This window comes from Neovison vison, chromosome 2 (genome assembly GCF_020171115.1).
Source record: "Neovison vison isolate M4711 chromosome 2, ASM_NN_V1, whole genome shotgun sequence".
In the NCBI taxonomy this organism is placed as follows: domain Eukaryota; kingdom Metazoa; phylum Chordata; class Mammalia; order Carnivora; family Mustelidae; genus Neogale; species Neogale vison.
The window spans coordinates 34,414,973-34,441,715 of NC_058092.1; the positions used below are offsets into that span (position 1 = coordinate 34,414,973).

A 26,743-nucleotide genomic window follows, 5' to 3' on the forward strand; every position below is an offset into this window, starting at 1 on the left:
GAAACTACTGCCAGCCCCGCCTTAAAAACCCGGAAGCAATCCCCCACATGCCCTCGTGTAGTGGTGTAGCAGAAAAACGCGAGTTTGGAGGCGTGGAAGGGTGGTCCGAGGGCTACGCACCGACTTCCCAGATTCGCCGCTCTCATTAAATGACTCTGACTTATTGAGGGCTGCTTTTAAGGACGCGGGGCCTGAAGTTGACCGAGGGAGTTCCCCGCTGCTTCCCGCCACCCAAGCGGTGCCTCATGGAGTCCACGTTCAGCAGCCCCGCTGAGGCAGCGCTGCAGCGAGAGGCGGGCGCCCCGGGGCAGCTCACTCCTCCAGAGGACCTGCACCGCGTGTACGAGCTGGAGAGAGTCGCTGAATTTGTCCGTGACCTTGGGTGTCAGCGGGTGAGGGCAGGTTAGGGAGGCGTGGCTCACCTCGGAATGGGTCTCCCAGAAGATCGGGATATTGGGATAGTTTTGTGAGGATTGGGCGGGGGTGGACGGGGGCAGTTGCTTCTCTGGGAGGAGGGGCTTTGAAGGTTAGGCAGGGACTCCTGGACGGTTTTCCTTGAAGCGGGTGGAGGAGAGGCTGTTCTGACTCTGTGGCTTATACTTACAGGTGGCCTTGCAGTTCCCTGACCAGCTATTGGGAGATGCTGGGGCCGTGGCTGCACGACTGGAGGGGACCACAGGGTCGAAGATGTTCATTCTGGGCGACACGGCCTATGGCAGGTATGAATTTGAGCTTGAGGATTGGGGGCAGGGGTAGGGGCTGGGGAGTAAGTAAAGGGTCTTGGTTCTTGGCGTTTCCCTTCTATGACAGTGTCTCCCCCCAGTGGCTTGTCTTTTTTCTTGATGATGATGCTCCCTCTTATAGCTGCTCCCCTGAATGACAGTGTCTTCATTTATAATATCGTTTACTTCACTGGCGACATTTCAGGCTTCACATTTCCCGTGAAGGGCAGCAGCTGTTTTCCTGATGAGAACTCTTCTCACAAATGGTATCTCCCCTGCAGCTGCTGTGTGGATGTACTGGGTGCTGAACAAGCTGGAGCTCAGGGCCTTGTACATTTTGGCCCTGCCTGCTTAAGCCCTCCAGCCCGCCCACTGCCTGTGGCCTTCGTCCTTGGTCAACGTTCTGTGCACTTGGAGCTCTGCGCCAAGGCCTTTGAGGCCCAGAACCCAGACTGCAAAGCGCCTGTGGTGCTGCTAAGTGAGCCGGCCTGTGCCCACGCCTTGGGTGAGGGTTTTTGCTTGGGCATGCAAGAAGGGTGGGCCAGCTACTTTGTGCCTTGATAGTCACATTTCAATATACTTCCACAGAGCTCTTGATACGGGCTTGATCCCAGTCTTTGCTTTTGGGTCACATTCATTCTCCTGGGGATGATGGGGTTCCTCCTGTGGCATACCCCAACGCTAACACCACCTCCTTCTTCCAGAGGCCTTGGCCACCCTCCTGCGCCCGCGGTACCTGGACCTGCTTGTCTCCAGCCCAGCTCTTCCATTGCCAGTGAGCTCCTGTAGTCCAGAGCCTGAGCCCCTGGAGCGTTTTGGGCGCCGCTTCCCCCTGGCTCCAGGGAGGTGTCTGGAAGAATATGGTGCCTTCTATGTGGGGGGCTCTGCAGCCAGTGCTGACCTTGACCTTGACCCAGACCTGAGCCGGCTGCTCTTGGGCTGGGCACCAGGGCAGCCCTTCTTCACCTGCTGCCCAGATACAGGGCAGACTCAGGATGAAGGTGTCCGGGCTGGGCGGCTAAAGGCCCGTAGACACTATCTGGTAGAGAGGGCCAAAGATGCCCGTGTGGTAGGGCTGTTGGCAGGGACACTGGGTGTGGCCCAACACCGTGAGGCACTGGCACACTTGCGGAACCTGGCTCAGGCTGCAGGCAAGCGTAGCTATGTGTTGGCCCTGGGGCGGCCCACACCTCCCAAGCTCGCCAACTTCCCTGAGGTGGATGTCTTTGTGCTGTTGGCCTGCCCTCTTGGTGCTTTAGCTCCACAGCCTTCTGGTGGCTTCTTCCGGCCTGTGTTGGCACCATGTGAGCTGGAAGCTGCCTGCAACCCCGCCTGGCCACCTGCAGGCCTGGCTCCCCACCTCACACATTATGCGGATTTATTGCCTGGTGAGTGCTGGGGTACTGCCTGAGCTGGAAAAATGTGGGGCAGGAATCGGGCCAGTATGGATTCTCTTTCTCCCTCCCAGGTTCTCCCTTCCACGTGCCCCTCCCACCACCTGACTCAGAACTATGGGACACCCCAGATGTGTCCCTCATTACTGGGGAACTCCGGCCCCCACCTGTGTGGAAGCCATCAGATGATCCTGGGTGTTTGGCCCTGACCTTGCGGCCCCAGCTAGAGCTGGCTGAGAGCAGCCCTGCAGGTAAGTGTGCCAAGTCTCTGCTCCCAGCTGAACTCTTTCCCCAGATTCCGCCCACTTGGCCTCAGTCCCCTCTCTCTACAGCCTTGTACCTTAGTTCCCGGAGCTGGCAAGGGTTGCAGCCCCGTCTGGGTCAGACACCGGTGACAGGAGCTGTGAGTGGAAGACGAGGGATTGCCATCGCCTACGAGGATGAGGGAAGCAGCTGATACCATCTGGCCCAGAGACACAGATGGACTTAAGAATTGCTACAAGACCTGCATCCGCCTCCTTTGCCAGAATCCTTGAAGGAGCCTGGATTCAGGGAAGGGTGGACAGCCCCTCACCGAGGAAGGGAATCCTGCTCTGTCCCTGTCCTGGCCCTGGCACAAGGCTTAGCATATGGTGACTTGATAAATACCTGTTGGACTGATGGAACTGATTTGGGGCTTTCCTGAAGTCTTATGAGCCCATCTGTCCTCCTGGGAACAGCCCAGGACCTCTGGCCAGTCCCAGTTTCTGATGTGCAATTGAGGGTTTGCCCTTGTCAAAGGTCCTAGATAGTCTAGACCAGGTTTTCCTAACTTTGGTACCATTGACGTTTTGGACCAGATAATTCTTTGCTGTGGGGGGCTATTCTGTGCACTATAGTACGTTTAGCATCGTCTCTGGCTTCTGCCCACCCAACTCGATGCCACCAACATATCCAGTTGTGATAACCAAAAATATCTCCAGACATTGACAGGTGTCTGCTGTAGGGGCAAAACTGTCCCTAGTTGAGAACCACTGGTGTAGACCTGTGTTGTCTGACAAAGTAACCACTAGACACCCATGGCTGTTAAACGTGAATTTGAATTAGTTAAAATTAAAAATTTCTCAGGGTGCCTGGCTGGCTCAGCTGGAAAAGTGTGCAGCTCTTGATTATGAGTTCAACATGGTGGGTCATCAGATTACTAAAAAAGTTAACTTTAAGAATAAAAAATAAAAACTCCATTTCTCAGTCATACTAGTCACATTTCAGTGGTCATTTAGCCACATGAGAGGACAATGCAGCTATAGGATGTTTACATTATTTCAGAAGCTTCTGTTGGACAATGCTGGTCTATACTGATTCCTATTTTGTTTCTCACATGAGATACAGAAACTTGAATAAACTAGATACTTTTTCTCCTTCTGTTTCTTTTTATTCATCAAACTATAGGTCCTGAGTGGAGATCTGAACTGTATTTAACTGGATTCCTGTCCTCACAGTGTAGTTAGGAAGAGGGGCAGTTAAATAAGCAATTACAAGACAGTGAAACTACGTTCAGTGAGGAGGGAAGGCCCTGGGAGCACTTTTTTTTTTTTTTTTTTAAGATTTTATTTATTTGACAGATAGCACAATTAAGCAGAATGGCAGGCAGAGGGAGAGAGAGAAGCAGGCTCTCTCCTGAGCATGGAGCCCAATGTGGGACACAATCCCAGGACCCTGGAATCATGACCGGAGTCGAAGACAGCCGCTTAACCAACTGAGTCACCCAGGCGCCCCATGGGGCATTTCTTCATTACCAAGTTTGCAGACACTCTTGGCATACTGGCACTGTCCAAGGTGTTGAAGAAGCAGGTAAACAGAGATGTGGTCCCTCCTCTCAGGGAGTGCCCAGTCTACTGGTAGAGGCAGATCTGTAAACTGACTGTGGCAGCGGACAAAATGGGCACCAGTTGTGTATTTTACAAATACATATGGAGCACCCACTGTGTGCCAGGCACTGGAAATACAGTAAGCTCAACAGAAACCCTTTCATGGTACTTACATTCTCATGGGGGGTGGAGGAAGAGAGATGGACGAAATACTTAGTATGGGAAATGGTGATAGGTACTATGGAGAACTTCAAAGCTGGGAAGAAGCAAAAGGAATAGTGGATTGCAGTATTTTTTTAAAAAAGATTTTATTTATTTGACAGAGATCACAAGTCGGCAGAGAGGCAGGGAGAGAGAGAGAGAGAGGAGGAAGCAGGCTCCCTGCTGAGCAGAGAGCCCGATGCGGGACTCGATCCCAGGACCCTGAGATCATGACCTGAGCCGAAGGCAGCAGCTTAACCCACTGAGCCACCCAGGCGCCCATAGGTTGCAGTATTAAATGAGATGATTAGGGAAGGCCTTTTGAAGAAGGTAAGCAAAGACTGAAAGGAAGTTATGGAGTGAGCCAAATGGATAAGTAGACGCAGAGGGAACAAATGCAAGGATGATGTAGTGGGGGTATGGCTGGTATGTTCAAAGAATAGCAAGGAGGCCAGTGCAGTTAATGGGGGAATATTAGATGAGATCAGGTAAGGGGCATGGGAAGCTGCACCAGGAGAGGCCTAGTAGTAGGCCATTACTAGGACTGTGGCTTTTATTCTGAGTGAAATGGCATTTTATTAAATATTTTATTTGTTTGAGAGAGAAAGCACAAGCAGAGGGAGATGGAGTAGCAGGCTCTCCTGCTGAGCAGGGAGCCGGATGCAGGGCTCTATCCCAGGACCCCAGGATTATGACCTGAGTCGAAGGCGGATGCTTAACTGAGTAAGCCACCCAGGCACCCCTGAAATGGCATTTTAAACTGAAGAGTGACAAGTTTCATAGGAATCACCATGATAGCAGCGGAGCCCAGAACAGGCACATTGCCCTGCCTCTGGGTTAGGGAAGGCTTCCTGGAAGAGAGTTTTCTGGGGACCAATAGATGTTAGCTGGGCAACGAGATGAACATGAAGAAGCGTGCTTCAGGCAGAAAGAAGAGCATAAGCAAAGTTAGCAAGACACCCTCGCTGAACTGGGGAGCACAGCAAGGGAGGAGGCCCATGGAATCAGCACTGGCTTGGAGTCCAAGCTGAGGAGGCCTGCGAGGAGGCTCTGGTGTAAAGCGGGGCCGGTGAGCCCAAGTGGAGCTGACTATAGGGGCTGAGGAAGAGCGTTTTGGAGAGAGGTGAAAGTGACCCGCTAGAGGTCGAGGTACTGAGAACAGCTGGCTTTCTTTCTGAAGCGAGGGACTACAACAACCACAATTCTCAGCGCTTTGGCGTCGCCAAAGTTCTGGACGTATAGTGGCGCAGGGTTGGGCGTGGGTCACGTGGTGCCCGCGCGTCACGTGGGTGAGTCAGGTGACGCTGCGGGGCGGGCGGACAGACTGCGGGGCGCACGGTGGACGCAGGGACGCGGGTTTAGCTGTGGCCCCACAGACCCGAGCCCCGCCGTCGTTGCCGCCATGACGGGGCTAGCGCTGCTCTACTCCGGGGTCTTCGTGGCCTTTTGGGCCTGCATGCTGGTCGTGGGTGAGGCCGGGCCCTGGCGGGCGGGGCCAGCATTCGGGCCCCGCTGGCGGGGCTGGAGACCAGCGGGAGAAGTGGGGTCCCGGGAATGCTGGGCCCCAGCGTGGGGTCTGTGTCTGGGGCCCCAGGACTTGCCTCAAGGCTGTTGGGGCTTTTGACCCTGACAGAGGAGACCCGGATCTCTAGCCCCTTGAGGAGGGGCGCGGACGAGGGGAGGTGGGGGCCGCGGGAGCCGCTCAGTACTTCTCTGTCACTACCGCCCCTCCCCCATCTCACTGTTGGCGATCCCTCGCTTGCTCCAGAGGGGCCTGCTTAGGTCATGAGCCGGCCGTTCCAGTTCCTCTTTTCCGGGTCGTTTTGCCCTCCACCCCCACCCACAGCTTGTTGGGTAAACAGCGGCTCAGATCCGGCTGGTGGGATCCGGTGCGCTCTCCCTTTCTCCAGGGTATTCAGACGTACTGGTAGATGGCCGTGGAGGGTCTTGGTCTGGGAGGTGGTGTCACTGGGAGACGGTAGGTTAGTGAGGGAGTGGCAGAAAATGGAGGCCTGAGCCGAGGAGTCTGAATAGATAGCCGTGCTTTCACATGGAGGCCAGCCTGACAAGTCTCCCTGGACTTACCTGTAGGCGGACCTTTGGGGACGTTACAGCTGGGCAGCGACTTCTTGTCTAAATTGAGAAGTTTCTCTCTAGAGAACCGCCTCTAATCCTTTTTTCCTCACTCCTGCAGGAATTTGCTACACCATTTTTGACTTGGGTTTCCGCTTTGATGTGGCATGGTAAGAGACTGCAGGGAGAGGATTCCCCTAGGCGCTTCTTTGCAGCTTTCCTTCACTGATCTAAGCCCCTACTCCACCCCATCCCCAGGTGCATGGGACATGGACCTTTAGGACATAAGATGTATTTTATCTCAGCGTTCAGGATTGGTGGGCTTGGAGGGTTGGGATATGGATTTTGTGCTCACTTCTCCAAGGCTGAAACTGCTTTCCTCCCTGTTTCCACACCAGGTTCCTGACTGAAACTTCCCCCTTCATGTGGTCAAACTTGGGCATTGGTCTAGCTATCTCCCTGTCTGTGGTTGGGGCAGCATGGTGAGTGTTGGGGTGGTGGGACTGGGGAGAGAGGTGAGTCATAGCAGGTGGTGTCAGTGGGTCCTTAGTCATCTTGGGGGCAGTGACAAGCTTGGGCTCTGCTAATCGTTTTTTTTTTTTCATCTTTCCACCAGGGGCATCTATATTACTGGCTCTTCTATCATTGGAGGAGGGGTGAAGGCTCCCAGGATCAAGACCAAGAATCTGGTCAGGTAAATGTAGGACCTTTGGAGGGTTGCCAGACCATCTGCATTGGGAGCTCCCTGTTTGTTTGACCTGATATGCTGCTTCTGACCAGCCTCCTGCTGGGGTGGGAAATCAGTAGGGGAAATGGTGTCTGGGGACTCTCTGGGGGAGGAAGATTTGTTTCTTTCTCATCTTTTTCTCCTCTCCACCCCCATGCCCACCACTACCAGCATCATCTTCTGTGAGGCTGTGGCCATTTATGGCATCATCATGGCAATTGTGATCAGCAACATGGCTGAGGTATGGAGAATCATGGTGGGGTTGGAATCTATTCCAGTGTGTTCTATACAGTGATTAATGATACTGGAAGAGGGAGAGTGGCTTCTGATTACTTCTCTTCTTCCTGCAGCCTTTCAGTGCCACTGACCCTCAGGCCATTGGGCATCGAAACTACCATGCAGGTAGGTGGATATGTGAGGGAAAAAAGCTGGGGCTTTATGTCTGCTTCCCCACTTCTCTGCCCCAGCTTAGACCCATCATTTCAACATTCACTCCATTTGTTTGGCCTGCTTTGCAGAGTTGGGAGTGGTGACTAGCCCCATGAGTCCATGTTGTGGCCTTGTCTTCCTCTCCCTTTGTGCGTGGCTTGGCCTCAGTACTCTTCCTTCCATCCCCTCAGGCTACTCCATGTTTGGAGCTGGCCTCACAGTGGGCCTCTCTAACCTCTTCTGTGGAGTCTGCGTGGGCATCGTAGGCAGTGGAGCTGCCCTGGCTGATGCACAGAACCCCAGCCTCTTTGTGAAGATTCTCATTGTGGAGATCTTTGGCAGTGCCATTGGCCTCTTTGGCGTCATTGTTGCAATCCTTCAGGTGATGAATCCCCTGGGGAGCCTGTGTCCTTGTCCCCAACCGAGCTTCACTCTCTTTCCATCTATAACCATAGAACTCCTGAGCAGTTCCCGCCACTTAATTCCCATTTTTCGGTTTTCCCCTTTGAAGCTTTCCAGCGTGGTATCATTGACTAGTGTAATGTGTATTTCCCTACTGCTTTGTGTCTATAGGTCTTTCATTGGGGCTTTCTGTTGTATTATTTTTTGGTCTTTATTTGTAGTCTAGCCTGGATTGGGACCTTGTCTGTCAGTCTTGGTGTGTTTGACTTTGGGTCTCAAGGCCTGTGTGTATCTATTCTGTGAGTAGAACAGTATGTCTGAATTGTGTGCCTCTTTTCTAACATGTGTACATGTGGCTGAGGATCAGGTCTGAATGTGAATGTTTAGCTGGGTTGACTCTTGATAATGGGTCTTGTTCATGTGCCTCTCCTCTCTCTGTCCCACAGCCTAACTCTGTGGTTGACTGTCGCTGTTCATTGGTGTTTGTCACAGCATGTCCGTCTTGGTCCCATCATCCATCTGTTGTGGTCTGTCCATCCCACCATGGGTTTGCTAGAGCTGACCTTACGTCATTTTGTTATTACTGTCTTACTTATTCCTCTGTCACTGCCTGATTTCTCCTTGTTCTTCTTTTGCAGACCTCCAGAGTGAAGATGGGTGACTAGATTATCTGTTTGGGTGGGGCTGTGTCCCACTCTTATTTATTTGTGGTTTTCCCAGGACAGCTGGAGCTGTCACCCTTGGCCTTTCACGGGGCTTGGTGTTCAGGGCCCTCCCTGCACTTGGCTTCTCGCTGCCCATCAACTTGGAGGCACTACCTGGCTGGAGCCTCAGTGTGGGGAGTGGATCACTGATGACCATGTGCAGCTGTGCACCTGTGTCCCGCCTCTTCCCCCAACCCATCTTCCTGGTGTTTGTGAAATAAACGTGGTTTTTGTCTGGGTCAGTGCTGCTTCTTTTGCCCTCCTTTGTTACATTCTTTTCATGGAGAGAGGGTAAACCGACCTATAGGCCTCAACATTATGCCAGCTTCTTGGCACCTGTCTCATACACAGTCTCTGCTTTGGACAGAGCTGGTTCCTGGGTGGAGAGGAAGGGTGCTGGCCTGAGGACTCTAGCCTTGAGTATTTTTATTGAAAGGAGCAAGGGACGCTGGGGATGAATGGACCCAGGTGTTTGTGTAGAGGAGGGGGCTATCCTGCCAGTCCCATGTCTTCAAGGTTCTGTGCTAAGCCCATATGGGCCACATCTATCTGGCTCTACCCTCAGGCATCCCTCACTGTCTATCCCTGTGGGGCTTGGAGCCCATTCGTTTGCCTCTGCATATCCCAGTGCCATCCCCTGCCAGTAACTAATTTGAGCCCTTGTTCCCAGGGCCCCAGCTCCTCCCTCTTCTGTGCAATCTTGTACCAACATCCTGTCATCCTAGAAGCCCCTGCCACACACTTCTCACGTCTTTAAGTGTCCTGCCCAACCAGCAACCACCCCCACCCCTACCCCGCGACCGCTGGCAGACCTATAATGCTGTTCCCATCAATGAGAGGACAAATTCCTAACCTCCCTGCTAGAGTCGCCTAACTTCCAGGCCCCCTTTTGGCGGAGTTCGCGCTCCAGCCCACACCACACCCTCCCCGGTCTGGACCCCAAATCCAACCTCTGGGATGAGCCTTACCGATTTCTTCCGACCCTCTCTGGTCCCTTGCCACCTCTATCCCCTCGCTCCGCCGCGCTTGGCCGCCGGCAGGGGCGGACGGCAGAGGCGCGCGGCGGGTGCGGGCGCGCTGGAGGCGGGGGCCGCGAGGGCGCGCGCGCGGGCGCGCCGGCCGGGCCTGCCCCTCCGAGGCGCCGTAGCGCGGGAGGGAGGCGGCGGCGCTGTGGTCCATCGGTCCGCCGGTCCGTGGGTCTGCCCGGCCGCCCGGCCCCGCCCTGCCCCCCGGGGCGGCTCGGCTCCATGGCCCGCGGCGGCGGCAGGAGGCGGCCCGGGGGCCGCGGGGGCCGCTGACCGGGCGGCGGGAGGCGGCGGGGCCGGGCCATGGGGGACGGAGCCGTCCGCAGCCACGGGAGCCGGGAACCCAGCCCGAGCTGGAGCGGTGCCCCCTGCTGAGCCCCGAGCGCCGGGTGAGAGGGGTGCGCGCGCGGTCCCCAGCCCAGGGCCCCGACATTCCAGACCCAGCCCCGCGAGGAGCGCCCCGAGCGCGGCCCCGCGATCCCCGCCCAGGAGCCGGTGAGAGGCGCCGGCGGCCAGACCCCGGCCTGGCGTTTCCCCATCCCTCCCCCATCCCTCCCCCTCGGCTCTTCACTCCCCTCCCCTCCCCATCCCCCGCCCCGGGCTCCTCTTGCCCGCCCCCTGCCAGCCTCCCTTATTGTCCTCGCTCGCCCTGGCCTCGTGGCGCGGGGAGACGCTCCACTCACGTTTCCCCCGGCCTCGGCCCCCGCCCCACATCCACTCTCCCAATCCACGCCCCCCCCCCCCCCCGACTTCACACCCACCGGGTCCTCACTGCCTCCCCCGCCCCGGGGAGCCACGTGTTCAGGCCGGTCTGCCTTTCAGCCCCGCCCTAAGGCATCTCGCAGCCTGGCGGCCAGCCTGACCCAGAACCCCTGCCCCGGAGGGAGGGGTGGGAATGTTTGCACGTGGGGCTGGGCGTCCGAGCTGCCCGGGAACCTGCATGCATGGCTGTGTACGTCGAGGAGCAGCGGCTTTGTTTGTGAGTGTGTGACTCTGCGTTACTGTTACTGATACTGTTACTGTCACTGGGGTGTGTCTGTGACTCCATGTAGTTCTCAGTGTGTGTGAGTGCAGGTGACTTTAGCTGGGACCCACGGTGGCTGTGGTTGTGTGGTGCTATGTATCTCTGAGTGAGACCCAGCCCCCAGAAGTGCTGCTCTGTTGGAACCCCAGCTGGAGCCATGGCCCAAGACCCTTCCCTGGCATGCTGGTACTGAATGGGTCTCCAGGGCCTAGGCGTTCCTTCTTCCCGGAATCAGAACCAGCAAGTGCTGGGCAGACTCCAGAAAGTTCATCCCAATCCTTGAGGTCTTAAAGGAGGGGTATCATATGCCCCACCTTATATATTGAGCTCCCACTCCGGAGGGCAGGGATCCCATAAACATCTTGTTCATATTTGGGCCTCCTGGATGCTGAGGGCCACTTCCCAGCCTGGTCCTAGTTGGCCTGGCCTACTTGTCACTGGTATCTGTCCAACCACACCACTGCCCACCATGGTCCTGGGAGGACTAACTGAAGTCACGAGTACCAAGGGTTCCTGGATGCTAGGTACTCAGTAAATGGTTGCGCCTCCCCAGACCAGGAGTTCTGGGTTGAGGATGCTGGCCTCTGGGGGTGTCTGTTCTCTGGGGCACAGGTACACAGGTGGGTCTGCAAGTAAATGTGTTTTCATTGGGAGTTATGAACCACTGTGATCAGAGGTCATGTGTTCATGTTTCTGAGGACACACAGGGCTGTGTGTCCAGTCACGCAATACGGGCGTGCACCTGAGTGTGGGAGCATGAGGTTGTGTTTCTGTGTATGTGTGGCAGCGAGAATGAGGAACGTGTGTGTCTGTGGGTTAGTACTCAGGTGTGTGAGGCTGTGTGAGCAGTGAGTTGCCAGGGACTGTGTCCGTGTGAATGGGAGTCTGCGAGTGTCACAGGATGTGAGCAGGTAATACGTGTAAGGATGCGGGTCTGTGAGGGTGAGCAGCAGGCAGGGGCGGGGGCTGGGTAGCCTGGCTCATCTGGCCCTGACCCGCTGAGTCTGTTTCTCTCTTCCCCCTGCTCAGGCCGGCAGCCGGATGCCCGGGCCCACTGGGCGGGCCGGCGGCCGTCTGCGGGATGAGCAGACTGCTGGGGGGGACGCTGGAGCGCGTGTGCAAGGCCGTGCTCCTCCTCTGCCTGCTGCACTTTCTTGTGGCCGTCATCCTCTACTTTGACGTCTACGCCCAGCACCTGGCCTTCTTCAGCCGCTTCAGTGCCCGCGGCCCTGCCCGGGCCCTCCACCCAGCTGCCAGCAGCAGCACCAACTTCTCTCGGCCCAACGCCACTGCCCCCAGCTCGGGGCTCCCCGAGGCTCCCAGCGCCCGGCCCGGCCCCACAGCTCCTGTCCTGCCTCCCTGTCCTGAGTCACCGCCGGGCCTTGGTGAGCCTGCAGGGTAGGGCCGGCCTCTAGGGGTGGGCAGAAGACTGGTGTGGTTTGGTTCAGGGAGTGACCCATGGGGGAACAGGGGGTCCGGGTCTGTTGCAAGAGGGCCATTCCGGGGCTTCCCTGGCCTCCCCCTGGGGCTGAGTGAGAGGGCCGGTGTCCCTGGCCTCTGATGGCCAGCTGATTCCTGCCGCCGTCCCGCCTGCAGTGGGCCGACTGCTGATTGAGTTCACCTCGCCCATGCCACTGGAGCGGGTGCAGAGGGAGAACCCGGGCGTGCTCCTGGGCGGCCGCTACGCGCCCCCCGACTGCATGCCAGCCCAGACGGTGGCAGTCATCATCCCCTTTCGGCACCGGGAGCACCACCTGCGCTACTGGCTCCACTACCTACACCCCATCCTGAGGCGACAGCGGCTGCGCTATGGCGTCTATGTCATCAACCAGGTGTGCTGCCTGGGGCCCCGGGGCTGGGCACCGTGAGCACCTGCGGCTGGGGAGACCCGTATGCCTCTCAGTGCGTGAGTGTGCACGCGAGCATTGGCACACATGCTGATGGCCGTGTGTGTAGCCTCAGCGCAGATGAGCCCCATGGTCTACCCTTGGCGGGCCCTGTGTAGATACCTAGGGTCAGCTGGCTGTGAGGGGCTATGGAGAAGCCCTTGCAGAGGGGTGGGTTAGAGCCTGAAAGAGGGATGAAGTCTGTGAGAGGGCCACGGCCACAGCAGAGGCCCCGGGAACTCAGCTCAGAGTCCAAGCCCTGCCCTGGGCCTGGTGAGGCCTGGCTGCTGGGACCCGGGGAGGATCTGATATAGTTCCCCCTTCCCGTACTTGGGACTCCCATACTTGGACTTGGATCCCCATAGACTCCAAGACGACCATGTGGGATGAGTTGGAGCAGGGGGCTGTGGGGGCACAGAGGGGCCTTGAACAGTAGCCCTGGGGTGAAGTGGTGGTTGAGATGGGTCTTGAGGGATGAGTAGGGATCAGTCTGCAGACGGGCTGGAGGCCCCAGGTCCCACCCAGAGAGCTGGTCTCATGTCTTCGGGAACCACTGGCGGAGGTGTGGGGTCCATCATGTAGGGTGGGTAGCAAAGATGAGCCTGGAATTGCTGGCACAGGCCAAATCCAGATAGGTCTCCAGAGGCAAGCGAAGCAGTTGACTTCCAGCCTAAAGGTGGCGTGCAACCACTGGATTAAGTGAGGAGTAGCATGTACACTTGCTTCCTGGGAAGATCGCTCTGGTTGCATGTGGGGAATGGGACGGAGGGGGAGGCTGGTGGCAGGGTGACCAGTTGAGAAGGGGTATGACATTCAGCAAAGAGACAGTGCACCTGTGTATGGGTCAGCAGCAGTGGTGGCCGTGAAGGGAGAGATGTGACACCGTAGAGAGTAAGGAAAGGGAGACACCAGGACACCTGGAGGGTTCTTCTTGGCCATTTGCTGTATGGTTAGCTGCGCCTGTGAGTGAGATGGAACAGAGGCGCTGGGCCAGGTCTCAGGGAGAGCCTGACCCTGAATTCTTTTTTTGCATGGGATGAGTCTGAGTGCCCGCGTGAAGTACGAAAGGAATGTTCAGCTGGCAGTTGGACCAATGAGTCCTCCCAGCAGTGAGGTCTGAGGTGCAGAGAGGGATCTGGGAGCCACCAGCTTGCAGATGGTCCCTAAACCCAACAACATCCATCCTGCCTGGGGAGCTCAGGGCATGAGAGAGGAAAGCCAGCATGTAAAGGATGGGTGGAGAAAGGGACAGCACCGCAGACTGGAAGGTTGGGCAGAGAGGTTTGAGGAGTCCCAGGAGAGTGTGGTGTCCCAGAAGCCCAGGAGTAAGTGTCCAGAAGGAAGCATGGCAGCTACGTGAGCACTGCTGGGGGAGGAAGGATATGGACTAAGCAGCGTCCAGTGGATTTAGCAACAAGGTGGGCCCAGCGAGAACCATTTCAGGGGCATGGTGGGGGCGGAAGCAGATTGCAGTGGGTTGAAGAAGGAATCAGATTTGACAAAATGGAAATAGCCAATTGGAGGCAACTCTTTAAAAAAAAAAAAAAACAAAAAAACCACTCTAACGAGAAGGGGAGGCAAAGGTAGGGTGGTGGCTGGAGAGGTTTCTTTTTGAGATGGGGTAAAATTGGACATGTTTATGAGCCGCGTGGGAGAAACTCAGGGTTCCTGGCTGGTGAGAAAGGTCAGAAAGGAGAGCCGATGAGCCAGGAGAAAATGCACAATTGCTGCAAGGGCTGGTGGGAGGGAAGGTGCAGGGCCAGGAGAGAGAGCAAGCAGGGCGAGCCGCTCCCACCCTGTGGGGCTCAGGCTGGCTGGTGGGAAAGAGGGGCCATGATTCCTCCTCTCGCTCTCAAGGGGCCTGCCTAAAGACCCCTCTCCAGGCCATGCCCAGCTCCAGCCTAGAGATGGTAGGATGGCATAGGGTCTCAGCAGTCAGCTCCTTCCATGGGCTCTTCCTTGTTCTGGCTGGAATTGGGAGCGTGGGCAAGCATGGCCAGGAACCCAGCCTCAAAGAGGCCTGGCCCTGCAGCCCCGTTGCTCAGGGGACCCCCGGCGCTCTGGGCCATGACTGCCTGTACACCTGTCTTGGCGTTTTGTAGGGGGGCGACTGGGGAATCTTGCCAGGTCCTCTCCCAGTCTCAGTGGCTGCCTGGGGGTTTGGATGTGGATCCAGACGAGTCAAAGGGGCCGGATGGCTCAGTCCCTATGGTTTCTTTGTCTTCAACGCTGGTCATTTGGGGCATTCACTGTTCATCTTCTCTTGTGAGTGTGCTCAGCAGGGATGCAGTGGGCTCCGGGCTGCTCTCCTTGAAGGCTCCCACCGGCGCAGGGAAGATGCCTGGCACCCAAGACAGGGCTACAGGGCATGCTGGGATGAAGGGGTGAAAGAATGAAAAGAACGAGAGCTCTAGGTCACAGTGTAACCGGACACTCAGTGAAGCTCACAGGATAGAACGAACGATGATGCAGAGTTAGGGAGGTGTGATCAGGGATGCCTGTCCACACATCAGCTTGACTGTCAGAGGAGAGCATTCCAGAGCTAACAGCAAGGTCTCGAGGCAGTCAAGAGCCTGGAGTATTCCAGGGCTGCTGAGGAACGTATCGCAGCTGGGCCTTGGGATCTGAGGGCAATGGCTGGAGGGGAGCCTGGAGCCAAGTCCTGGAATGTCTTGGAAGGCACGACTTAGGGGAGCCATTCAGAGTGGGGTCAGGGGGAGGCAGGAAAGTAGGAGCCCTTTGGGGAGCGTTCTGGCCAATGGTAAAGTGGCCGGTGCCTGCCAGTCACAGGCCCAGAGCTGACCTGTCCCCTGCACCAACCCCAGCATGGCGAGGACACCTTCAACCGGGCCAAGCTGCTCAACGTAGGCTTCCTGGAGGCACTGAAAGAGGATGCCACCTATGACTGCTTCATCTTCAGTGACGTGGACCTGGTCCCCATGGATGACCGCAACCTGTACCGCTGTGGTGACCAGCCCCGCCACTTTGCCATTGCCATGGACAAGTTCGGTTTCCGGTGAGGGCTCCCTTCTCAGCCGGACCCAGACTCCTGCCCTGACGGTCGGTACTGCACCCAGCGCCCCCTTGCTCCCAGCCCCTCACCCCATCTCCGGCCTTCCCCCTGGAATCCCCTCAGGCCCACGGCTGACACCTGCCCTTCCGTGCCGCAGGCTGCCCTATGCCGGCTACTTCGGAGGTGTGTCAGGCCTGAGTAAAGCCCAGTTTCTGAGAATCAACGGCTTCCCCAACGAGTACTGGGGCTGGGGTGGCGAGGATGACGACATCTTCAACCGGTGAGTCTGGGCGGGGCGGGGAGTAGACTGGGTGCAGCAGGTGCAGCGCAGACCGGGCGAGGCTCCTTGCCCTTCCTGGTGCCTGCTCCAGCCCGTCTGTCCCCATCCCCAGGATCTCCCTGACTGGGATGAAGATCTCGCGCCCAGACATCCGCATAGGCCGCTACCGCATGATCAAGCACGACCGGGACAAGCATAACGAGCCCAACCCGCAGAGGTGACCCCAAGTGCCCCTAATCCCTTACTTCCTGGAAGGGACTTCCCAGTGCCACTGATGCCCAGACGTGATTCCCAAGGCCTCTGACCCCTTGACTTCTGGAGAGGACTCCCATGCCCCTGATCCCTGTTCCCCAACCCCTAGCTCATCCTCACCCCAGACTTCTGTCATCCCTGGCCTAATTCCTAGAGGTCACAACAATGTAAAGGCAGGGTTCAGATCTTCCCTGAGTAGATTACATTCCTGTTGGTGTCCTCACAGACCTCCCTTATGCCAGAGCAGACAAGAGGTAGCGGGCACCAGGCACAGCTCCTGGGCCTGGGGACCCAACAAAGGTGGCCCAAGCAACATGGGGCAGGGCACGGACAGACAGTGCTGATCCCTCTGAGACGGGAGCAGGCCGTTCCATCCCTAAGGACGTAGCGACATTAGGTGCTGGTGCCAGCTGGGAGAGGCACCTGAGGGCACGTGCAGTGTAGACAAGGGCTTCCTGGCACTGCTCTAACGTGGGGGAGTGGGCAGGGGGAGTCTGGAGCCAGTCCCTGCTGGACAGCCTGCAGGAAGTTCACTCTGGTGAGGGAGACAGGCAGCTATGGCCCCGGTGATCAGGGCAAGGTGCTGTCCCTGCAGAAGAGGGAGTGATGGTGGGAGGCTCTCCAGGAGGAGGTGATGGTAAGCCAGGGTTTGAAAGATCATGCATTCAACAGGTGTTTGTCACACGCCTGCCTTGGGCACAGGGCTATATTCACCGGGTTAGTGGAGGAGGCCAGTTTGGAGAAAAAGAATGGTATTTGCAGGAGTCTAGAAATGTGAACGTGCGTGGTATAAGTTAAGAGTCTGGGACTCTGGTATTACAGTCGCTGAGGGCTGGGATGTGCTGTGGGGTCAGTGCTGGGTGTCTGGGGTCTTGGATCCCAGGTTGGGAGTTTCACTTTTGTGCCAGGGGCGATGGGGAGTCATGGGAGGGCTTTAAGCAGGGAAGGATCAGGATCAGATTCGGCTTTGAAAGATCACCCTTTGAGTTTGAAGAAGGTGAAGAAGGGCTGGCAGAGCTGCTGGTGGGCCAGGAAGGAAGCTTGGAGGAATCACGGGGCCTAGGGGTGTGCTGGGTGTGAGGCTGCCACACGCCCAGATAGAACAGTAGGGGTGTTCTGCTCTGAAGCCAGGTGGAAGAGTGGGGAGATAGGCTACAGCACCAGTGGTGGGCTGGCCTCTGGCAGGAGCATGAAGCACTGGGCATCCAGGGAGCTGATGGAAAAGCAGTTCAATGAAAAGCAGGGTGGACAGGGACGGGAGGAGAGGGGCTGCAGGGCATCTGAGGGAGAGTGCTAGGTGCTGGGGTAGCTCTGGAGAGGGATATGAGCTGAGCTCAGAAGGAGCAGGAGGATCAAAACAGTTGCAGTGAAGGTGGGAGGGGAGCTCTCAAAGCACATGCCAGGAGCCTTGGTCCTGTTTCGGGTCACCGTGTCCTCATGAATTAGTGATGTCCGCCTTGGGTGAGGAAGTGGCAAGACAGCGAGGCATTTCTGGCTTAAAGAAAGGAATAATTCCATCCACCTAGTGGCTTTTGCCTCAAATCTAGTTTCCCTGGATTCTTCTTTCGCTCACCCTGTGTGTCTAAACCGTCAGTAGGTGCCACTCCCCAAACATCTCTGAGCCCATCTGCTTTTCCCTTCACCCCCTCTGCCCCAGCACTGCCTCTGTCCTCTTGTCTGGACTCCTGCAGTCGCTTCTCACTAGTTTCCCTGTTTCCCCCTCGTCCTTCTATTGTTCCTGTCCTCTGGCCCTCCCCACTGGCCTCCCACTGGGCTAAAAATCCCTGTCTTCTCACTCCTAGAATAAAAAAACCTGCATCCTCTGACTTCCAGAGCCCCATCCCTACACGCTCCAGCCTCCAAGCTGTTCTTACGCCCTTGGCCCATTAAACTCGAACCACTGGCTGTGCAAATTCTCATTTCCAGTTTAGGGTCAGCATGTGCTTACCTCTGCCTGGAATACCCTTCCCCCTGCTGTCAGCTTTGGTGTCATGTGCTTACGCCTCCCAGGGCAGCCATCTTGGTCTCTCTGCCCTGTTTCCCCCTTAGCACTCTGATGTGCTCCTTGTCTGTTACCTGTCTCCCCTAGGGGAACAGACGTGCCATTAGAGGAAGGACTTACTGTCCTGTTCCTGACTGTGTCCCTGGTACTTAAGAGCAGAGCCTGGTACTTGGGGACTGCTCAGTGAGTAAGTGGTAAGGGACAGAGAGAAGGTAGCAAAGAGAAGAGGGGCTGGGGAGTACAAATGATGACTGACACAGGACCCCTTGCATTTGAGGTGCTTGTTGGATGCCTGTGTCTGGGTCTAAGGCTTAGGAGAAAAGGCTGAGATCAGAGAGAGATTTGTGAGGGTGTCACAATTCTGGACTCAAGGGGATAAGATCTCTGTTTTGAAAGCAGATGCCAGAGCAAAAGGGCTCCAAGCAGGTGATGGGCAGATGGTTTGGTGAGAACTGAGCCATCCCTGGAAGAAGCCAGGGTGGCTTGATTCTTAGCCCCAGAGATCCCATATTGATTTTATTGGGTAGCCCTGATCTGGACCCACTTCTGTCCTATCTAGGTTTACGAAGATTCAAAACACGAAGCTGACCATGAAGCGGGATGGCATCGGGTCAGTGCGGTACCAGGTCTTGGAGGTGTCTCGGCAACCACTCTTCACCAATATCACAGTGGACATTGGGCGGCCCCCGTCATGGCCCCCCCGGGGCTGATACTAACGGACAAAGGCTCCCAGTGCCAAGGATTGCCTGCCAGAGGACTGACCTCGATAGCCTGGCTGGCGGCTACTCTGTGGGACCCCCCAGGACTGAGACTGTGGGCTCTGTTTTCGGAGGGTCTTCCATAGGCTCCCCCAGCTGCACCTGGAAGTTTCAGAACCTACTTTGGGGGACTTCCAACCTGGGCAAGCCCCTCCAGTGTGGCCCTCTCTGGGGTCAACCCTTCTTCCTGCCCCTCCCTCCCCAGCCCAGCCCTCCCTCACTGTCAGGGTCGGGCCAGCCCCTGCACTGCCTCACCGAGTGGCCTGGGCTAGGTCACTCCACCTCTCTGTGCCTCAGTTTCTCCCCCCTTGAGTCCCCGAGGGCCTGGAAGAGTGGGAGGTACAACTAGGGGTCAGTGTAGCTTCCAGGGGGAATTCTCAGACCTGGGGATCCCCCATGCTCCCAGGGGAGGGGAAACCTTTTTCGTTCAACATTGTAGGGGCAAACTCTGGTGCGCCCCCTGCTGAGGAGCAACCCCAGGAGGGGACCAGAGGGGGTGCTGTGGCGCTGCCTGGGATCTTGAGGTAGGGCTTTTGCATGGGGGGCGGGTGGGGCTTAGATCAGTCAGTCTGGTTCCCGCCTCCCTGTCTCAGAGAGAAGGCAGTAGCCCCAGGGCCGGCTCGTTGTTTGTACATTGCACAGAAACTTGTGTGGGTGCTTTAGTAAAAAACGTGAATGGAGCAGCCCCTTTGTCTGCTTGGGGTTAGCGAATCTGGGCCCAGATTCCAGACCGCGTGTGTCTTGTGGGAGGGCACCTGGCCTAACCCGTCTGTCTGGCCCTGGCTGTCCGGGTTCCCCAGGCCCCAGTCGCTCGCGAGACTTCGCCGACTCTAGGAAGAAAGGTTTACCCTACCGCTGCCTCCCGGCCAGGAGAGGCAATGAAGTAATAACGGTCCCAGTGGGCTCCGATTTCTCGGTTCTTCCCACGTGCCCCGAAGCCGAAAGCTGCCGCGAGACGAGCCCAGAGGGCTTGGCGTCAGGACCCTGGATGGTTCGTACTCCCAGACCGCCTACCTTGACGGCCGGTCGGACTCCCGGCTAGCCGGCACCGCCCACCCCACTTGGAATGGCTAGGGGCGGAGCCTGGGTAGCGGCGCGGTTTCCCGGGTGACGGCCGCGCGGAAGGGCGGGGCTAGAGCCCCGGTTCCCACTTCCCGGCTCCTGGGGGCCGTGACAGGGAACCGTGGCCCCCGAGAGTCAGCCAGAAGCGGGGCAGAAGGGACAGCGCCAGAGACCGGCGGCTCCGGACCGGGTAATTCAGTCGCTGAGACTGGCGGCAGGACAAGGGTGGGGCTTGGGCAGGCCGGGGAGAAAGACGGGCTGGGGGCGGGGCCCGTGAGGCGAGGAGGGGGCGGGGCGCGAGGGGGCGGGGCCCACCCTTGAGGACTGGCCTTCTCCAGGTAACGCGGCCGGGCCACCTGCTCTCCCGCGGGTGCGAGTCCCTGGCCGCTCGTCGGAGGGCGGCTGCGCGGGCGGGCCATGCTCCGGGACTCCCCGTCTCTGTGGGAGCTGGTAGAGGAGCACGTTCCGCTCCCGGAGCGGCCCGAAGTGAAGAGGATTCTGGGGGAGACGACGGTGGACCTGAGCCTGGAGCTACGAGCAGAGGTGGGGAGTGGGCAGATGGGCCACACTCCAGGCCTGTCCCAGGACTCGGGTGATTTACCCCACCTCCTCCGGGTCCCCGGTCCTGCCTGGTATCTCTCGAGATCTTGCCGGATCTCACCGTCCCCAGCCCTCTGGACTCCGCTCTGCCCCTCAGTCCCCCAGCCCCCTTCACTTCCGTCACTTCTCTCCCGAGTCGCAAGGTGTCCCAGCTCTCCTTGCAGGTGGTGATGCTACAGTCACTGCTCCAAGAGGCTCGATCCTCCCAAGCCTCTGGCTCCCGCCCCACCTCCGATCCCTCCTCCCTTCTGGCACCACCGCCCCTCCTAAGAGACCTCATACGCCAAGAACTGAGGCAGCTGCTCCTAGGCCTCCGCCAGAAGGCCATCTGCGAGGGCAGGTGGGAACCTCAGACATAGGCCCTGTGGCAGAGCTAAGAGGGGCTAGCTGTGCGCCTGATAAGGGGCCAGGATTGCCTTTGATGGTTCCCTGGAAGGAGCCCCTGAATTACCTTCAGTGCACCTTCTGCAGGGACCAGACCCAGGCTTGGGTCCAGTATAGCCCCAGGGTCCTGCGCTTTGCCTTGGAGGAGCCTAGGTGTGATTTGCCAGAACAGGAGGTATTGCAGATGAGAGCTGGTGAACCCAGGTAAAGTGGTGGTAGAAGAGGAGGGAGCTGTTCCTGCTTGGCAGAGGACCCCAGCCAGCTGGTGGGTTCCACTTGGCTCCATGGAGAAGTTCCTGGCCTGGAGCTGGACCTCCTACAACCATATGTAGGGATCCAAGAGAGCTGGGCTAGAGAATGCTGGGGACTGCCTGAGATAAAGGAGAAGGAGCATGTTCACAAGTGTATAAGCAGCCACTTATTTCTAGTTCTCACACAAGCCTTTAGAGGAATGATGGCCCCCTTTTACTGACGAGGAACTGAAACTCAGAAGGGATAATCCATTTGCCCAAGTTCATGCACATTGAAGGGTGGCAGAGCCGATTTGCAAACCCAAGCTCCAGAACTCTTCCCCTTTGCGGTCTATTATGTTGCCTTTGTGAGAAAAGACACAGAACTGTCTAGGAGAAGTGGCATTTGTATCCTGAAGGCCTGGGGTGAGGCAACATGGGGTGAGTGACAGTGACCTCATCTGCCAGCAGCGGTCAGAGGGACCTCAGCATCATCAAGGACCAACTGAATGTGTCCAGCATCGACCAGGTTGCTGGACACCTGCGGTGAGGCCCCTGAGTGCACATGGTGGGATGGACACAGGGAGGATGGGGCTGGGACAGGTCTCCAAGTACCGGGATTGGACTGCGGGAGAGGAAAAGGGGGAAACACACCTGGTGGGGACCAGGAGAGGAAGGCTGACAAGTGGAAAGGGTGGGTTGCTGCAGGGCCACTCTAGAGGAACTGTGGCAGGGTTTTAAGCTGGGGAGGGGCTGTGGTGTGGGGGAGAAGGGAGGCTGGAGGAGGCCCCTGCAGGAATGCAGAAGGGAGGCTGGTGGGCACTGTGAGGTCGGCACAAGAAGGACACATCCTGTCCTGGCAGAGGTTGGCAGGAGTGGAAGGCTGCAGCCAGTGCCTGGCCCCAGAAAGCAGGGTGGGCTGAGGCAGGAGGTTCTAGTGGTGGGGAGGCTGGAGGTTAGGGGCTGGGTGGAGGGCTTAACTGAGACTGGGTCTCGTGGAGCTGGCCATGGCTGCCATACTCCCATGTGTCCCAGGAGCCTCCTAGAGGAGGAGTGTCACACCTTGGAGAGGATGATCCCTGTCCTGCAGGTGAGCAGCAGCCCAGGGCCTCCCTGCCCAGAGCCTTTCTGCCGAGTGTAGACACCACGGCCTCTCACCTGGCATGGGAAGGCCGTGTGTGTGTGTCTGTCTGGGTGCACATGTGCATGGAAAGGTGTGTGTGGGTGCTGTGGCCATTTCTCACATGTGCACAGTCCCTATGTTTGTGAATCCAGAAGGTTCTGTTTGAGCCCCTTAGCCCAAGGTCAGCACTTTTAGATTAACTCGCTGAATTGTCCCTTGTCTTTGCCTCCTTCCCTTCCCTAAGTCTGAGTCCAAGCCAGCCACCCCCTCACCAAGAAGGGCCTTTCAGGGGAGCTAGTGTCCCCCCCACACCTATGGGCTGCCTGAGCCTGTTTGGGGGGCCCTGCCATGGGGATCTTGGCCTCTGCACCCTGCCCTGCCCCACCCATGCTTCCGGCCAGGCACTGAGCCAGCTCTCCCGGCAGCGCTGCCTGGAAGAGGAGTACACAGGGGCACCCCAGCCCTCCGAGGCAAGCCTAGCGCCCACCCTGGCAGGTGAGGACCCTAAGGAGGCCCCAAAGCACCCAGCCTCCCGCTCCCCACCCCACACTGGTGTACAGCCCAGAGCTGCTGGGCGCTGTGTGTCAGAGGCATCTCTCCCACAGAGCTGAAGGAGCAGAAGGCAGCCATGCGCCAGGAGCTGCAGGCACTTCCGAGGTCCTCCCATGTCTCCTCCAGCCTCAGGTCAACCCCAAGCGGTGGCCCTGCCGGACAGGGTGGCCAGAAGATCAGGCTGCTGCTCGCTCACTGCTGCTCTTTCCTCTTCAGGCAGCAGCCCGTGGGATCCTCCAGCCTGGGTCTCAGACCCCAGCCTTGCCCCCTCGGGAAGGCTGGGGTTTGGACAGGGCCTGGCCAGTGCTGCCTACCTGCCCCGCCTCCCGAGAGCTGCCCCCGCCCCCGACACCTGGCTACCACCTGCCGCTGGGGCCGGAAGCTTCAGGGCAGCCCTGGGGAAAGGCCAGTGTCTACTCCAGCATCCAGCGCTACACCCCAGGCCCCCACCTAAAGGGCTGATCATCAAGTAGGCCTTGGCGTCTGCTGGAACTCACCCCATCCGCTGCTGCCCACCCCTCAGCTGCTGTGGCCCAGCCTGCTTCAGATCTAGTCTTGGATGGGCCCCAGCCAGGACGCAAGGCTCTCCGTCTGTCTGGCCCTTCTTGCTCCACCCCTTCGCTGAGCCCCTGGTGTCTGGTTCTGACCATCAGAGCCTTTGGCCTTTCTTCTCCCGGTCCTCCACAAAGGCCTGGCAGGCAGAGGTCTCATCCCAGCCCTGGGGGACTCAGACAAAGCACAGCAGCAGCTCAGAGACAGGAATAGAAATTTCATTAAAATCTATGGACTTTAAAATCCTAGTGGTGCACGGATGGGTAGGGGTGGGCGATGCACCATTATTGCTACAGACGATTAGAGGCGGCTCTTCGGGGCTGTCACTGCACAGAGGGGCACAGAGGATAGACAGACGGACACTGCGGGGCTGAGGGGAAGGGAGCTCTGGCTCCAGAGGGGATGGGGCACGCAGGATGGGGCCATTTGGCACATGAACAAGGGCAGCCCAGTTTGGGAGGACTGGACCTTAGCCTGGTGGAGGGAGGGCAAGGGGGTTTCGTGTAAGGTCCCCTTCCCTAGGGCTCTGGGCTCAAACCTCCTGCTGAGCAGCACCCCCACCCCCACCCCCCAGAAACGAGTGCTTTGGGCAGGCTGCTGGGTCATGGGCCTCTGCTGGCTGGGCCTGACAGCCAGGGCTGGAATGAGGTGTGGAAACCCCAGAGCAGCCGAGTGAGGTGCAGGCAGGCAGGGAAGACAGAGGGGCCCAAGGTGGGGGGCATGGGAGTGGCAACCACAGAGAATACAATTTTTACAAAAATAATTACACAGACAAACAGGGCTGGGCAGCACAGCCTGACAAATAACACTGTACAGCCCCTTAGCCCCAAACCTTGCCCCTGGATAGGAAGACCCAAATCTGCCTGGGCAGAGGCTGGGGTCTGCTCTGGGGGCAGGAACACTGGTCAGGAGGCTGGAGGCCTGAGGACCGGGACAGGTAGGGCCCACCTAGAACCGCAGCTCCGGACAGAGTGTGAGGGCATCAGAGGCCATGTAAAGCCCAGCAGATCTCTGGGGACCTGGCCTGAGACCCCCTCCAAAGTGCTTTGGCCCCACCCCTGGCAACCCTCCTATTGCCCAAACCCATCCCCAGCTGCCATCTTGGCATCCAAAGGACCTGTAAACACTGGGGACACGAGCACAAATGACCACGCTACCAGTGGTGACCAAGGTGACAACAGCCGCCCTGGCCCGGGCATGGCAGGGGCAGGTGGTGACACCCGTCCCCTCTCTCCCCAGTCTCTGTGGTGGGAGCACGGGCGGGGGTGGGGCCCCCGGGCTGCTGTGCTCATATCCGGGAGTCCTGCAGGCGGCTAGAGCCGTTACTGCCCACCATGGGGATCTGGGCCTTGTCTGGGTGCAGCGGCTGGACCTCAAGCCCGTCTTCAGGAGAGGGTGGGATGGCTGGGGCATAGCGCCCAGTCTGGTGCTCCAGGAGGGCGGGGCCCCAGTCTCTGCTTGGCTTTGTGGCATTTTTCAAACGCTGCAGGAGAGGTAGACATGGAGGGTGGATGGGTGCTTCAGAAGGGGGCCATGAAACCCCATCCACCCACCCCCTCCCGGTTCACCTGGCTGTGGCCAGCCCCCACCCCTCACCTGGAGGAGCGTGTCCCCATCTGTGCGGCAGAGCTGGAACAGGGCATAGAGGGGGATACAAATGACGGAGGACAAAGCCATCAGGAAGCCGATGGCCACAGCCCAGCCTGGGTATTGGTAGTGGTTGTAGGTGATTGGCCGGTACTGGATCACGGTGAAGATGAGAATGAACTGCAGACAGTAGGGGAAGGGAGTGCCCTTGAGGCCAGCCCAGCACCGCCCCTGCATCTCCGCCCCTCCATCCTCCACCCTTTCATCCCGCCCCCCTCCATCCCCACCCTTCTCTAGGCCTCCGCCCTCCGCCCAGCACCCCTTCCCCTTCCTCTCTGGTCTCCAGAACTAGGAAGAGGCATTTGGGGCAGGACAGGGGCAATGCCAAGGTTTGGGTAGAGGAAAAAGCAGGTGGAACCAGGGGTCCAGGGCCTGGGGGACAGGTAGGCATCAGGCATTGTGGAGGAGGAGAGGTCTGTCTGCACCATAATCCCGAACCGGCCAGGGAAGAACTGATAACTGCCTTTGCAGTCAGTCAGTTCTGCTCAGAGATTCTCGATGGCTCCCTTTTGCCGAATCCTGGGCCTTAGGGTTCTTACCCTGGTCTCACCCTGGTCTCAGTGTCTGGGTTGCACCCAGCATTTTCCTCCCTCTTCATTTATTCTGGAGAATCCTCTCCATTTTCCTGTCAGACCCTATGTAAATGCCACCTCCTTCAAGAAGCCTTTCCAGATTTCTCATCCCTCTTCCTAAAAGGGCTCTCAATGGCATTCTCCAACTGCTGAGCACTTGTTTCATGTTTCCCATAGGCCTGGGGCCTCCTGGGACTGCATCAGGGTCTCCAGTTCCCGGCACAGTGCCTGGCACAACTTCACTGACGATTTGAACTGACTTGTGCAGAGAGATGGGAGCGATGCAGGAGAGGATAGGGCCAACCCCCACCTGTCTGAGGCTCAGGAGCCACAGGGGAGGCTCCAAAGGCTAGAAATGGTGAACGGCAGGCTGGGGACCAACCGGAACGGTTTTGGAAAGAGAGGAGTGGAATGGGAAATGAACCCCGGGGCCACAGCAACGACAACAAACTAAGGAAGCAGAAAGATGGGCAGGTGGCTCATGGGCCATTCCCCGGGGGGCCTCAGCAGCCGCCTCCTGAGCCCTCAGCAGCGTCCTGGTGCCCCAATTCCGGGGGGACAAGATCCACATCCACTAGGGGGCCCCCCTCCCAGAAGCCGTGCATAGTAGGAGCTTACGACAAGTTTCCTGAACGGAACTAGATGATCAAGGTGTAAACAAGTCCCTTGTCTCAGCTGACAGAAAGATGGTTTGTCAAGAAGAGCCTTTCAGAAATATAAAGAAGTAAAGCCTCCAAAGAAGAAATGACAGCCCAGATATATGGGTCCACAGGGCCTGGAGTCCTTGGCTTAGGGCAACTCTGGCCTGGCTTTCTGAACTCAGAGATGGAGCTGCCCACTTTGTCTCAATCTCACAGAGACATGGGACCTGGACCCAGTCTGCCGCCGCCCTGCCGAAACCTCGGGAGCCTTCCTGTGTCTGTCTCCTCCCTGCCTCCTGCTCTGCCTTGGCTGGTACCCGGGGGTCTCTGCCCAGGGTGGCAGCCTCTTTGGAGCTCCGGAGGGTGAGCTCCCCTCCGGAGGGTCCCGGGCCTTGGCCTCAGCCACAGCCATAGCCCCCAGGGGGCTCATGCTTGGCCACAGTGCCTGGCCTCCCCCGCCTCCCACCACTTACAGGAGGCTTCCGCTGCTCCTGTTTCACAGCTGGGCCAGTGGCCAGAGCTGGTGGCTGTGCCAACCTCCGGGAAGATCCCACACCCCATGTGACAGAGGCCTCCTCAGTCTCGGGGGCCTTTTCCCTCCCCCAGAAATAGGAGCTCAAGTGGAAATCCAGTGCTGAGGT

At 58.0% G+C, this 26,743-nt stretch overlaps 5 protein-coding genes across 15 annotated transcripts in view; 4 read left to right on the top strand and 1 right to left on the bottom strand.

Annotated features, from left to right (window-relative positions):
• The first annotated feature begins 32 nt into the window (after positions 1-32).
• On the top strand, positions 33-3,513 carry DPH2 (diphthamide biosynthesis 2). 2 transcript variants are annotated; one of them, XM_044238047.1, is made up of 6 exons: positions 33-392; positions 607-719; positions 1,004-1,227; positions 1,427-2,110; positions 2,191-2,367; positions 2,449-3,513. In XM_044238047.1, the coding sequence occupies exons 1-6, from the start codon at positions 246-248 to the stop codon at positions 2,571-2,573; spliced, it is 1,470 nt and encodes a 489-aa protein (XP_044093982.1). In that variant the 5' UTR covers positions 33-245; the 3' UTR covers positions 2,574-3,513. The 2 variants fall into 2 exon arrangements, with proteins under 2 accessions (XP_044093982.1, XP_044093983.1); XM_044238048.1 differs by lacking the exons at positions 33-392; positions 1,004-1,227 and having other exon boundaries at positions 641-719.
• A 1,941-nt stretch (positions 3,514-5,454) lies between these two features.
• Positions 5,455-8,741, top strand: ATP6V0B (ATPase H+ transporting V0 subunit b). Its single transcript, XM_044238049.1, has 8 exons — positions 5,455-5,633; positions 6,359-6,407; positions 6,636-6,719; positions 6,854-6,931; positions 7,136-7,205; positions 7,315-7,366; positions 7,585-7,775; positions 8,434-8,741. Exons 1-8 carry the CDS (start codon positions 5,567-5,569, stop codon positions 8,458-8,460), a joined length of 618 nt encoding a protein of 205 aa, XP_044093984.1. The 5' UTR covers positions 5,455-5,566; the 3' UTR covers positions 8,461-8,741.
• A 1,039-nt stretch (positions 8,742-9,780) lies between these two features.
• On the top strand, positions 9,781-19,422 carry B4GALT2 (beta-1,4-galactosyltransferase 2). Of its 3 annotated transcripts, none has more exons than XM_044238052.1 (7): positions 9,781-9,913; positions 11,578-11,933; positions 12,145-12,380; positions 15,260-15,450; positions 15,605-15,727; positions 15,840-15,944; positions 18,541-19,422. In XM_044238052.1, exons 2-7 carry the CDS (start codon positions 11,630-11,632, stop codon positions 18,689-18,691), a joined length of 1,110 nt encoding a protein of 369 aa, XP_044093987.1. In that variant the 5' UTR covers positions 9,781-9,913; positions 11,578-11,629; the 3' UTR covers positions 18,692-19,422. The 3 variants fall into 3 exon arrangements, with proteins under 3 accessions (XP_044093987.1, XP_044093988.1, XP_044093985.1); XM_044238050.1 differs by lacking the exon at positions 9,781-9,913 and adding an exon at positions 10,302-10,503; XM_044238053.1 differs by lacking the exons at positions 9,781-9,913; positions 15,840-15,944 and adding an exon at positions 10,297-10,503.
• A 796-nt stretch (positions 19,423-20,218) lies between these two features.
• CCDC24 (coiled-coil domain containing 24) lies at positions 20,219-23,270 on the top strand. 4 transcript variants are annotated; one of them, XM_044238062.1, is made up of 8 exons: positions 20,219-20,344; positions 20,566-20,741; positions 20,873-20,989; positions 21,484-21,561; positions 22,051-22,105; positions 22,564-22,633; positions 22,744-22,822; positions 22,907-23,270. In XM_044238062.1, the coding sequence occupies exons 1-8, from the start codon at positions 20,219-20,221 to the stop codon at positions 23,142-23,144; spliced, it is 939 nt and encodes a 312-aa protein (XP_044093997.1). In that variant the 3' UTR covers positions 23,145-23,270. The 4 variants fall into 4 exon arrangements, with proteins under 4 accessions (XP_044093997.1, XP_044093994.1, XP_044093996.1 ...); XM_044238059.1 differs by lacking the exon at positions 22,051-22,105 and having other exon boundaries at positions 20,234-20,741; positions 22,383-22,633; XM_044238061.1 differs by lacking the exon at positions 22,051-22,105 and having other exon boundaries at positions 20,234-20,741; positions 22,383-22,633; positions 22,744-22,795.
• A 169-nt stretch (positions 23,271-23,439) lies between these two features.
• SLC6A9 (solute carrier family 6 member 9) overlaps positions 23,440-26,743 on the bottom strand; it is a 31,071-nt gene continuing 27,767 nt past the window's right edge. For all 5 annotated transcript variants that reach the window (XM_044238057.1, XM_044238055.1, XM_044238056.1 and 2 more), the window contains 2 exons: positions 24,839-25,009; positions 23,440-24,725 (listed from right to left, as the gene is read on the bottom strand). In XM_044238057.1, the coding sequence (XP_044093992.1) occupies positions 24,531-24,725; positions 24,839-25,009 (366 nt within the window). In that variant the 3' untranslated portion in view covers positions 23,440-24,530. The remainder of the gene's footprint in view (positions 24,726-24,838; positions 25,010-26,743) is intronic.